Source organism: Caloenas nicobarica, chromosome 1, assembly GCF_036013445.1.
Source record: "Caloenas nicobarica isolate bCalNic1 chromosome 1, bCalNic1.hap1, whole genome shotgun sequence".
NCBI lineage: Eukaryota > Metazoa > Chordata > Aves > Columbiformes > Columbidae > Caloenas > Caloenas nicobarica.
The window spans coordinates 67,965,696-67,978,100 of record NC_088245.1 but is presented as its reverse complement, the minus strand read 5'-3'; the positions used below and the strand labels follow the sequence as shown (position 1 = coordinate 67,978,100).

General features: G+C 44.2%; 1 protein-coding gene across 12 annotated transcripts in view; it reads left to right on the top strand.

The window, feature by feature from the left end:
* Positions 1–2,280: 2,280 nt before the first annotated feature.
* The window catches only part of WNK1 (WNK lysine deficient protein kinase 1), a 107,418-nt gene continuing 97,293 nt past the window's right edge, over positions 2,281–12,405 (top strand). For all 12 annotated transcript variants that reach the window (XM_065626909.1, XM_065626911.1, XM_065626910.1 and 9 more), the window contains exon 1: positions 2,281–4,042. In XM_065626909.1, coding sequence (XP_065482981.1) covers positions 3,257–4,042 — 786 coding nt within the window. In that variant the 5' untranslated portion in view covers positions 2,281–3,256. The remainder of the gene's footprint in view (positions 4,043–12,405) is intronic.

Here is a 12,405-nt window from a genome sequence, read left to right as displayed (position 1 = left end):
TTTTACTTAATTAAGGGAAAATATATTTAAGAACAATGGGTGAAAGGCACTTGAGTAAGAGAAGGGCTACACGCAAGGTCTCATTTAAACCACATGTGTAGACCACAGGGCGGTGGTTCCCCAGCTGCAGCCCATCTACCTTTTGTAGTAGATCATATGGTACCTGGCTGAGCACAGACCTGAGAGCTGCCTGCCAAAGACTCCTGATGATGCAAGTGGAATTCACCTAACAGCTCTGTAGGCTTGCAACCGCAAGGAATGATTTATCACTGTATTATTTCAGGTATATGCTCATGGAGCTACATCAGGCACCAAGCTGGAGAAAGGTTTGCTATCTACTCCTACTTATCTCATCCAAAGGGTTACTGAAAATGCAGCAGGCAGTGGAGGAAAGCAGACCTCTGCTTTAAGGTAGCTCCAGAAGGCAACAACAGTGGTGAAGATGGAGTGGCACAGACCAGAGTAGGTAATGTGGCCTTGGTTGCCAGCCCTTGCTGGAGCTCTGCTACTGCGTCCTACTGACAGTATGAAGTATGGATACACCTAGTATGGATATATCTGCTGATACTACAGATGGATCTTCATTCTGGTTTCTAGAGATGCACAAATACCTGTAGCCAAGTGTTGAGTGAAGCTGAACCCTCCTTGGTATTAGAGGAGATGTTGGTAGTCAATTGCTGGTGCTATTGGAAGTGCAGTGGGGACATGGCAGATTGAATTATGAATTAATTGGTTTTGACCCAGTCACTCTTTGCTGCTGCTGAAATTACTCAGTTTAGCTCAGCATTGTTTTGGAGAGTGTCTACTCTTGTGCCAACGCAGTTCAAATCGCACACTAATGAATATACTAACCAAACTCTTGCAGTGAAGGCAATCTCTAGAAAGCTTAAGCCATGTGGAATACTTTATTGATGAGTTTTACAACAAAGTATATTTTTTACCTTTTGTGAAGATGTATCGTTATTTTCTTCGTTGTTATGAAGGGAAGTAGTACAGAAAGATGTACAGAAAACAACAGTGTTTCGATTACTGTGTGGTATTAAATTTTGTATGTGAGAATTGCTTGTGTTGGTATTTTGTGGCTGGGAGCTGTGGGGCTCTGAAAGGCCTTTTGCGTTATGTTGTGCAGAAGGAGTTGAGGCCTCACATGGGCAACACACAACTTCCTCTAAACTACTGGTTTAAAAGTGTATTTTTAAAACGTATTCGAAATACCAGTGTGTTTGCTGAAAATATATATTTTACATAGGGAAATTTTTTTTTCTTTAACTTTTTTTTTTTAATTATTTGTAGTTGCCTGGAAGACTTGGTACCAAATCATTTGTTCCACCTTCAGTACATTCCTGTTGACTTCTAAAGACTACTCTTGTAAGAGCTGCTTGGTTTTGGTTTATTAATACAAAAGAGGAACACGGTATAAATATAGTAGATGACTTGTGTGTGCCATTGCTTTTTTAACCTGAAAGTTCCCGATTTGTGTCGGCATCCGTGTGGGCCCTTGCTGAACAGTCTTGGCTCAGGGGCAGCAGCCATGACTGAAACGGCTGGAGAATAATGATCGTTTTCAGGGCGAAGGTTGCAAATTCCGTTTATTTTAAACGAAGGAGATTGCACCTTTACATGGCAGTTATTTTTGGTTTTGGGTCACCTGACCAATTAATGCCTCTTCACATGGCCTAAATCAAGGGAAAACCCAAACCCTCATTTGTTCCTACACTTCTCATGTTGATGGAGTTATCGTTGCCCACAACGGTAAAGAATTTTAAAGGCTGTTTGAAAAAATAAAGCTAAACCTTTAATATACTAAGTAGGTGTAACGCAGGACTTGAAGAAACAAGCAATGGGTGCAGCCCCAGCACCTTCGCAACCTCTTGTGGCCCAGGCCTCCCTGAGGGCCGGGCGGGGGCAGGAGGAGGCGGCTGCGCTCCCCGCCGCCGCCCCGCTTTGACAAAAGCAGGAGTTGGGGGGGGCAGCCTCGCTCCCCGGCACCGCATTGATTTCCCCCAGCCCCGGGTAGGCGAGGCGTCTCGTTCCTCCTTTCCCCGAGGGGAAACTGGGGTGGGCTCCCCCGCCCCGGCCCAGCGAGCCCCCCGGCCACCACCGGAAACTACAACTCCCGTGAGGCTCCGCGCGCGGCGCGGTGCATGACGGGAGCCGCCGCCTCCCCGAGGCTGCGGGGTGGGGGGAGGGGGGGCGAGCCGCTTCCCCGGCGCGTGCGCAGGGCGGGCGCGGAAGGGGGCGTGGCCGGCGGCGCTGGCCCATCCCCCCCTCTCCTGTGTGTCGGTTTCGGGCTCTCGTCGCCATTTAGCGCGGAGACGTCCCTGGGGCGGCCGCGGCGGCTCCGGCTCCCTCCTCCCCGCCGCGGCGCTGGGGCGCCACCCGGACTCGGCTCACCTGTGGCGGCGGCGGCGGTGGTGGTGGTGGTGACGGGCGGCCCCCGGTGAGGCGAGGCTGCGAGCCGCGGGCGGGGGGCAAGAGGAGGGCTTCCGGCTCCGTGCGAGGCAGCGGCGGCCGCTGCTGCTGTTGGAGGGAGCGCGGCCCGGCCGCGCGCGGGCGGTGGCTGCCTGCCGGGGTGGAGGCCGCGGCCGCCATGGGCGCCCCTGTGAGGCGGGGCTGAGCCCCGGGGTCCCCTTTCCCTGCTCCCTCGCCGGGGCGAGGGCGCTGGGCCTGCCCAGGCCTCCCCCCGCCCGGTGCGAGTGACTGAGCGCGGCAGCTTCCTTCGCGGCCGGCGTGCGGGGCCTGCCCCCCTCTCCCCGCCTCGCCTCCCGGCACCTTCCCCTCCTCTCCTCACAGGGCTCCGGGGGCGCCCCGGCCCGCTCCGCTTTCTTCCCATCGCCGAGGAGTAATTGTAGCGCGCTCCCCTCGCCTGTAAGTAGCCGGGTGAGGCACCGGCTTCTCCTCGGTCGGGAACCCGCCTCGGGGCGCCTCCCGCCCCGCCCGGGCCCGGCGCTTGGGCTTTTTCTCCCCTCGCTGCCCACGTCCCCTCGCCCTGTCTCCGCTCCCGGTGCTCCATGTCGGCCCCGCTGCCCGGCTCCCCGCTGCAGGATGGATGCAGACACTGACCGGGGACCCACCCCGCCGGCCCAGCCTCGCCAGCAGCCGCCTCCCAGCTCCGCCGTAAGGAGCCCTTGGGACCCTCCTCTGTTGCAGCTGCAACGGCAGCCGCGGACAGGCGCGCTCCCCGCTCAGTGACCGGCCCCTTCCCTCGCCTCCCCCCCGCCGCCGCCGCCTCGCCCTAGCAGCGCTCCCCCGGGGCATGATGTCGGGGGGCGCCGCAGACAGCGGCACCCCGGCCCCTCGCTTCCTGGCTCCCCCGCCGCCGCCTCCTAAGAACGGTTCCAGCTCGGACAGCTCCATCGGGGAAAAGCTGGGAACCGCCGCTTCCGACCACGGAGCCTCCGCGGCCGGTGGAGCAGGCGGCGGAGCAGGGAACGGGGGCCGTAGTGAGGAGTACCGGCGCCGCCGCCACACCATGGACAAGGACAGCCGAGGGGCGGCAGCCACCGAGCACCGCTTCTTCCGCCGTAGCGTGATCTGCGACTCCAACGCTACGGCCTTGGAGCTACCCAGCTTGCAGCCCGCAGCGCCCTCGGCCCCTGTCTCGGGAGGCAGCGCTGCTCCGTTGGTCTCTCCTCCCGAGTGTGCCAGCCGGATCTCTTGCATCGCTGTCAGTGCCACCCAGGCCCCCTCGCTGCTGCAGCAGCCGCCGCCGCCTGCCCCACTTCCCCTCGAAGGACAGTCTCCTCAGGAGCCTGCTGCCACGAAGGATGCTGCCCCACTGCTACCCAAGGAGGAGGAGGATGAGGCAACCGCGCTACCTCCCACCAGTGCCGCTGGAAGCGCCTCAGCTGCCAGCCGGGAATTTGAGGAGCGGAGAACACAGCAGGAAGACATCGAAGAGCTTGAGACCAAGGCAGTGGGCTTCTCCCCGGATGGCCGCTTCCTGAAGTTTGACATCGAGATTGGAAGAGGCTCTTTCAAAACTGTGTATAAAGGACTGGATACGGAAACCACTGTGGAAGTTGCCTGGTGTGAGCTGCAGGTAAAATAAATGAAAATTTTGAATTACCAAAGCACAGTCACTCTCCCAGGTGCTAGGCTGTGTGCTACATCAACTGGAGGCCTGCTTTATTCAGGCAGGGAACTGCAGACCTTACCTGAGGCACTTCTTTGGAAGAAAAGTGCAGCCTTTCCTTGGAGTCAGTTTGCCTTTTAATTTTTTTAAGTACACTGTGCTCTGAAGAGTTTTTTAGCTTTATAATCAGAAAATGTAATAAAGTTCTGTTTCTTACAGTGTCTTGCATTTTATGCCTCCAAAAGGTTGCTTGGAGGATTGTTAAAACACTTATACACAGCTTCAGGGATGCTGAGGGAAAATGTGTTAGTGAATGTCAGCTTGAGCTAGCCTTAATTTTTCAAAGTTCGTTTAGATGTTTTTCTTTAAAAAAATTGAAATGTTAATTTCATAGACATTTTGCGTGTTTGTAGCAGTGGATTCTTGTAGGAGGTAACCCTAGAATATAGCCAGAGTGATGTAGCGCATCACATCATTTAGTTTTACAAAGCTGTTTTTTTCGTTGTAAGTTTTAGAGATCTACATTTGATACAGGCACAAGGAAAGGAAGAAAGTAATTGTTTCTTTTCTCAAGCTTAAAAAAAAAAAAAAGTAAAAACAAACCCTGAAATTTAACCTTTCCAAATGACTGGTGGATTAAACTGGCCTAAGACACTACTCTTCTATGAAGTTCCCAGCCCGAGCAAAGCCAGAGTTCTGTAGAAGCCCTGTCTAACAATGACAGGAACACCCTCAGTTCCATATGAGTCAGAGCTTGTACAGCCAGGATGCAGGTTGCTGTGCAACAACCTTAAAAGAATTGGGAAGAGCCTGGAGTACCAGGATCAGATACCTGGTGTACTAGTTTGTTTTCAAAGCCCCAGCATTAAATTAAAAGGATAGTGCTTGTTTTCAAGTGTTGTGTTTCAGTGCAATCCATAGAGGGAGTTTATGTAGGGTGGCTTTATTGTTGTGTGTGTTCCCATCTAATTTAGGGCACACAAAAGAGCATGGGGTCAAAATCCCAGAAGTCTTTGTGGGGTTTTTAAGCAGTTAGTTAGTCACAGGTGACTGCAGTAACTGCACCAAAACTTTTTCCTTCTCAAAAGCAATTTTGTATCTATTCCAGTCAAACTGAGAGGATTTATTTAGGGATTTCTCAATTTGTATTCATATTTGCTTTTGGGTCATTGCTCAAGCATTCTACCAGTGTCTTGGTTCATTATGTTACTGCCATTATTCTATGCTTACTGACTGTGGAAGTAAGCTTCCAATTTTCTTTGTGACCCTTAAGCATTCTCTGCTCTTCTGTGCTAGCTATGTACTTGCTGTTGTGGTCTTTTGAGCATTGATTTTAAAATTAAAGTGAAATGGTCCAGTGTTGGGCTCGACTTAAGCTTTTTGTATGCAGTTTGAACTGAGAGATTAGTAATCCACCAAAATGGTATGACTTCTATTTGAAATTTTTATCTTTGCAATTTTGGAGTTCCTTGACTTTAACCCCCGAGATCCATTTTAATCTGCACACTTTACTTACTGATCAGAAACTAATGTCAGTTTGGCATCTGTCATTTTTTGCTAACATTGACTCTGTTGAAGTGTCTTAAACATCATCAGTACCACGTGGACAAACTGGTTAAAAGGGCACCTTCTTTCAAGTAATTTAATAAAGAAGCTTATTTATGAAGAGTATGTTGCTAAGCTTTCAGTTGGTTGAAGAATTTAATGAGTGGTGTTTAAAATGACATTGTAAAAAGCATGAATGAAAATATTTGTAAGAGGGAAATATTTGATGTTTTGCTTGGAGTTTAACTATACTAGAGGAGTGCCTTGTGAGTTAAATTATTTTTAAGGCTGTAGTTTTCCTCTCCTAAGGAGACTGCATACAAAATGACAAGTTTGAAATGACAATAGAAATTTTATAGCTGTTAAAAGTATTTGCTAAGGGAGCTAGACTCCACAGCTAGTAGAATATTTAAAGATTAAGTCCTGGCTTATTGTTTGTGTCTAGAAACAAAAGGAGAAACTTGGTATTTATTGGCATGAGGGGTACTTCCTCTTCTTTATCTAGGAAAATATAGTTGTTGACAGGTTAGTGATACTTGTTATGTGTGATTTATATCAAAATACAATCTGGATTCCCAAAGATGGACTGAAATCAAGGTGTCGTTGCTTTTCCAAAATGCCATGGTTTGAGGATTGGTGAACCTTCAAAGCATAATTATTTTATCACAGAAATGTGAATTATTTTCTTTGTGCTATATTGCGCTAACCATAACTAACTGATGGTTACTTTTATTTGTCTTGAAATAATGTTCCTTAGCAATAGCAGAGCTTTTCTTCTCTGTATTCACGATAGCAAACATAGGCGTCCTAGGTGTCCCACCTCTCTAGAGTCTCCTAAACAGTGCTACTGTAATGCTGCTGGAATGAGGCTGCTTAGCATGATTATGCAGAGTAACTTGTTCCTCTCGTGGCTTGTCCAAAGTTGATAAAGGTGTATCACAGTTCTTGATTGCAAGATATATAACAGAATGGGGTGAGAACAGTTCGTACTTTTGCAGAGGCTTTGGGCGTATGTCTTTTAAGGCTTTTCTAGCATACTTCAAATGCTTCAGTTTCTTTAAAATCTCTACTGTTTGGAAGGAAGCAAGGTGCCAGCTGCTTTCAGCTCAGTAAAACTACACTGTTTAAATGTTGGAGCAAGTTCTGTAGTAGAAATCTTGTGGGTTGAGGACACTACTGAAGGTTTTGTGATAGTCTCTGGCGGAATGACTTTTTAATGCTGAATAATGCAACTATGCCTAATTTTTATGTACGTGTTCTGTAGTGATAAGGTGTAGAATCTGAGAAGATCAATATGCTTTCTTTCAAAGGGAGTCTGGGTGCCGTTTAGCAAATGCAGCTTGGGTTTCCAAGTTGCTGCTGATACTCTGGAGAATATCATGATGCCCCTTACACTTATGTACTGAACTGTGGAGGAAATAGAAGGAGAAAGAGCTAAAATTCTGTGGGTGACCTAATGATGTTCTTAGTATTTTCCGCGAGGGAGGTCCTGGCCAAGACTCTAGTTTTTCTTGATCTGTGGAAGATAGGAAGATTTGAAGGAATTGAGTGTTTTAAGGTTACTTATAAATGTGTAACAGAATCCTAACAAAGATGAGACTGATGTACTATCCTAGTTTACTTTGTGGCCTGTCTATATGAAGCAAATTGTAACTGAAGCTAACTTGAATATTGGATGCAGGTATTTAAATGTGAAATACCTGCCCTGCCGTGAGCTTAGTAGAGCTGTGAGCTCAACAGCAAATGCGTAGGGCCAGTGCTCAGCTTCAGTTACTGCAAGGGAATTGTTAGTGTAGTTAGCCTTCAAACACTTTTGTTCCCATTGTATATATTCATCTCAACTCTGGTTCTTCTGAGTCAAGTGTGCCTCCTACTGTTGTCATTAGCACATCTCCTAAGTTGTGTGAAGCAGTAGTTAGGGTTACTGCTTTAATGGTCTTTAAGTAGGTAGAAGTTGACAAAAAGTGGTTATTACCACTGTTTTCTACTTTAATTTAAAATAACTCTTCCTGTACAGTTGTTACTGGTTAGTCTTTTAAATTACATTTCTGAGCAGTGAGTCTCTTGTCACCTCTGTACAGTTCAGGTAAGATTGTGGCTAAAATGCGATGCCTTTTCCTGTTACATAAAGTTTATCTATGCAAAATAATACTGCTTTACCAAAGGTAGCAAGAGTCACATAGTTGACCATAGAAGCTAAATCTTAGGGGTAATGTGTCATCCCCTGTTTGAGTTGGTTTTAACACAAGACAGTAATTTAATTTTTGGTTTACCTAACAATGCAGGGTGGTGCAGTCACTTGCTGGACTGCAGAATCTTGTATCTACAATTGTTGCTCTGGATTCTGTTACACAAATTAATAACTTTCAAATATTCAAGTGCGCTTGATGAGATGGAAGGTAAATTGGATTCTCCTTTGAACTGTGTATTTGTCAGGCATTTGAAGATGTGTCGTCTTTCATTTGGACATTGTCTTCTCTTAGAGGAGGCATGATTTAGAAACTTATTAGAAAGATATTTACATTAGTTGAAAATGCATGCCAGGTAAACTGTGTCCACTGGAGAACAGCACTGTTTGTCTGGGGTGTGCCATGTCGCTCCTGTCCTTTGCATTTCTTTGACAGAAAGGGTAGGTTGGTCAGTCAGCAGTTACAGTTCACAAATGCATCTTCTTGCTGTATGTCACTTTGCCATTCTTACTCTGGCTTCATGTGAGCTGCTGAAGGGTAAAAGGAGGTTGAGGGCTCTCCCTAAGTGAGGTAGAGTTTCTGGGGATAAGAAATGAGTTTGAGAGCTGAAAGTGGTGCAAGAAGACTATGTCGTACTCATTACTACTTTAAGGGGAAGCTGAATGTGAGTTTGGTTACCTTTAATTATAAATCTTCTGAGTAATAAACTCGTGTAGGTTACACGTATGCAATTCTTTTGCAGACCGTTAACTATGGACAAAGTGTAGTGTACAGGTACTCCAACTTACAAATGGATTTTTCTTTACATAGGCAGTAGAAATGAAAAAAACAGTTGAGAACAACAATAATGCCATAACCAAATGTGAACCATGAGATTCTGTATTGTGCTCTGGTAAAAATGCAACTGGTCATGACTTTATTACAGGAAGTAGTGAGGTGCTAAATCTTATTTCCATATGTCAGAATTTTTCTGAGTGTAACAATGTATAGAAGTTAACTTGAAACCGACAATACAGGAAGTTGCTTGGGTATGATGTATATCTTCACTTTTAGTGACACTTCAGGTTTGACTATACCAGTCTTTATCTCTTAGACTTAAAGCTATATTTAATACTGATTTTTTTAGGTCAGCAGACAACAGTGGAATGTAGTTTATCTACTCTGGAGTATAGACTCTGCTGCAGGCTCACCATGATAAATATCAGCTTACTGAAGTCAAAGTATAAGTCTTAAAAACTTCTTTGCTTTTTAGACTGAGCTAGGAATGTTAGAGAAGATGCACGTTCAAGTCTGACAACCAAAAAAGGTCTTGTATCACATAACTGTGGCGTCCTGTAGTTTGGTGTGTGTTGTTTTTTTTTTTTAAAGCTGGTTGCATATTGCTTACTAGGAGGCCTGGCTGCAAAGATACTAGCTCTGATGCACAATTGTATGGCTGCATTAAAGCAAAATGGAAAAGCATATCGAAACATTTGTGCAGTGAGGGAAAGCTGAGGAGTGTGTATCTGGAATTATATGTCTGTTAAGTGCTACTGGAAAATTATTATATTCTGCTAGTTTTGGAAGAATAATAAGCATCCTGAAACAAATATATGTTCTTTGAAAGCTCTAACTGTGGTTTTATTTTGAATATTTTAGAATATATTTTATAAAACTTTTACTGAAAGGGATCAAGCTCAAGTCTAATCCAATATGGTGACTCCCTTGCCTACCTTGTACTTCACATCAGTGTTTAAAATACCCTACTAGTCTGAGAATAACTGTATGTGGCTACAACTACTGTCACAGCAGCAATGTGCATCCCCTCGATGACTGCATCTGGGTCAGATGCATAATGGTCACAAATATAGGTTAATACAGGTACGTGACAATCTCTATAAACATCATTCTTTCCTTATTAGCTCTTCTTCTGTTCTCAGCGCTACAAATTCCAAAGTATTGAAAACAAAAACATGTAAAACTGTAAGTGTATAATCTGTTTATAACCCTTTCAGGTTACGCTGTATTTCCAAGTGTCTTCAAGTGTGGATACATAGGGAGCTTGAAATTCTGTACAGTGAAGTCTAAATTTTTTTGTTGTTTTTTTTCATGTCGTAGAGCAGAACAAGTTACTGGTAGTTACTGGCTTCAGATCTCTGATGTGAAAACTTCTCCTTTGGCTAAAGAACAAAAACTAGCCATATTCCTGAGTGTTTCTGCTGTAATTGATACAATTGACAGCTTGATAAATGACATGGGAAAGGAGCCAGACTAATTACCTGCAGAAGTTTAAACAGTGGTAGGGCTCCCTCAGACTTTACAAAGGTGACCCTGAAAGAGAGAAAGGAGCTTTAAAGTACATTCTGGAGCTGCAGCTGTTAGGAGACTTCTACTTAGGAAAATAATCTTACCTCAAAAGGATATCAGTTTTGGAGGTGGCTGTGGTTCAATTTGTAACTGGCTGGTTGTGAGGCAATAAAAATAATCGGATGAGTACATTCAGAAAATGCAGCATTTCTTATGTAAATAAACAGGTTCTTATTTGCTGGTTCAGGTGGGTTTGAGAGCTGCTGAATTAGATCTCTTAAATGAGATTTGTTTTGGGCTGTTGTAGTTTAAAATAAAAACGCTTAACTTCATAAGTAAATTTTTGAGGTCTAAGAAATAGTATTAGGACTATAATATTTCTTTGAAAGTGGAGGAAAAAAAAACCCCACCTGATGAAACTCCCTGGAGACATCCTGAATAGAGTCCTTTGAGAGCTGTTGAGCAGAGTGATAAATAAAACAAGCAGTAATAGATCTGTGATAGTCTCCATGGATGCAGTGCACAGTGCAGTGTAGATTCAGTACCTTTTGGTTAGCAACTTCTCTCTGGGCCACATGTCCTTTTTCTTATTTTGTCATTGTTTTTATTTTTGTTTTCTTTTTTTGTTTGTTTGTTTGTTTCATACCAGCAGCTTGTTAAACAGCACAATTCTGTCACCCAGATTCTTGATACTGTATGTGGCAAAGTTTGCTAAGCAGTGGCAGCCTCGATGCTTCCTGTCATGCATCTCTTCAGAAACTCTCGCTTCCTGTAAAGATTAGCAAGCTTTTTTTTGAGGTCACTAATTGGTTCTTCCAAATCATGGTTGAGTTGAAATAAAAGTTGAGTATTTTTCTGTTTCAATCTTTAAGTTCACATTTGCAAGGTTGTCTTGAGAGTTATTACTTATGAAAAATGGAAATGCAGACATAGTGGCTGTAACATTTGAGTTATAAGGAAAAGAGCAAATGTCGTGGAAGTTTGCAGCACTTCTGCAGCTAGGCATAAGACTTTCTCTTGGCAGAGCATGTGTGGGGTTTTTTTTAATAGCAAATGGTAAAAAGTTAGTGTTTTCAACTCTTAAAACTTGAGATAATGATTCCATGGTTTTAACTTGATCATGATGTGTTCCCTCTATGTCTGGAAAAATGCTTTTCTAGTATACTTGAAATGTTTCCTATTCTAAATAGCTGCATTTGTAGTGCTTCTTGAAAATTGGTTTCTCAAAGTAGCTGAAGGCTTTTGTCTAACATGAGGTATCTGAAAATCTTTTGAAATACGATGTTAAAATTCTCCTCCTAACAAATGAGACTCAACTTCTTATACTGGCTTTGTAAGTATTTTTGTGGAAGCTGCTTATGGTCCCCAGGGCTTCCTTTTAGCTGACTGAGAATGATTCAGGCTATGTACTGAAAGTCAAACAGTGTTTGAATGTCTCTGGTCAAGATACTACAGATATCCTTCTTTCTGCCTTACTTCCAACTTCCTCGACAGATTTAGAAATTGTCATACCAGTGTTTCTCAATGTGTGGTTTTTGTTGCCCTCATTATTCCCCTTGGGAGAGCCAGGGGAAGTGAAGGGGTGACTGGGATTGAACCTGTGGCTCTCTTGAGGTCATCCTTGAGAAAGGGTACTTTCTCCTTGTTTTGTGGCCACAACCTGCAGAATATTCCTTAACTCCATGCAGCAAAAGATAAACTTTGTGTTAATGATCTGTGCCATGTGATGTTATCCTCTTAATCCAGGAGGAGATACTTCAACAAGATCATCACGGGTGTTGCCAAGTCATCTTTTTTCTAATAAGCCAGAGTGTAAAAAAAAAAAAAAAAAAAAAAAAAAAAAAAAAAAAAAGACAAACCCAAAACCCGGGATGCAATACAGTGAACAGAAGAATTCAGATTTGGTTCTCGAACATATTCTGAACTTTTCACCGGACGATGACAGGTGCATTGCACATACCCAGATTATTCTAAAGCACTTCCGGATTTGCCTGGGTAATTCCTAGCGGTATGTTACTTCGCGTGGCTCACAAGCAAGTTGGCATGCTCTTAGTTTATTTTTCAGCAAATGAAACTTCAGCCTGCTAAAAAATAGACTTGTGTCGGTGTTTTTTTGTCTTCCATAAGTTGTTTTAAGTATTAATAACTATATAAAGCAGTAAGAAGTTTTTACAAGGATAACTCATTCTAAATTACTTGAGGAGGCAAACTTTCCAAGCTTGGATTTATCATTTTAGGTATAAACAGATTTTTTGGGGATTGCTACCTGCATTCTTAGTTTAGAAATCCTGCAGGAAGTATGTTTATTCT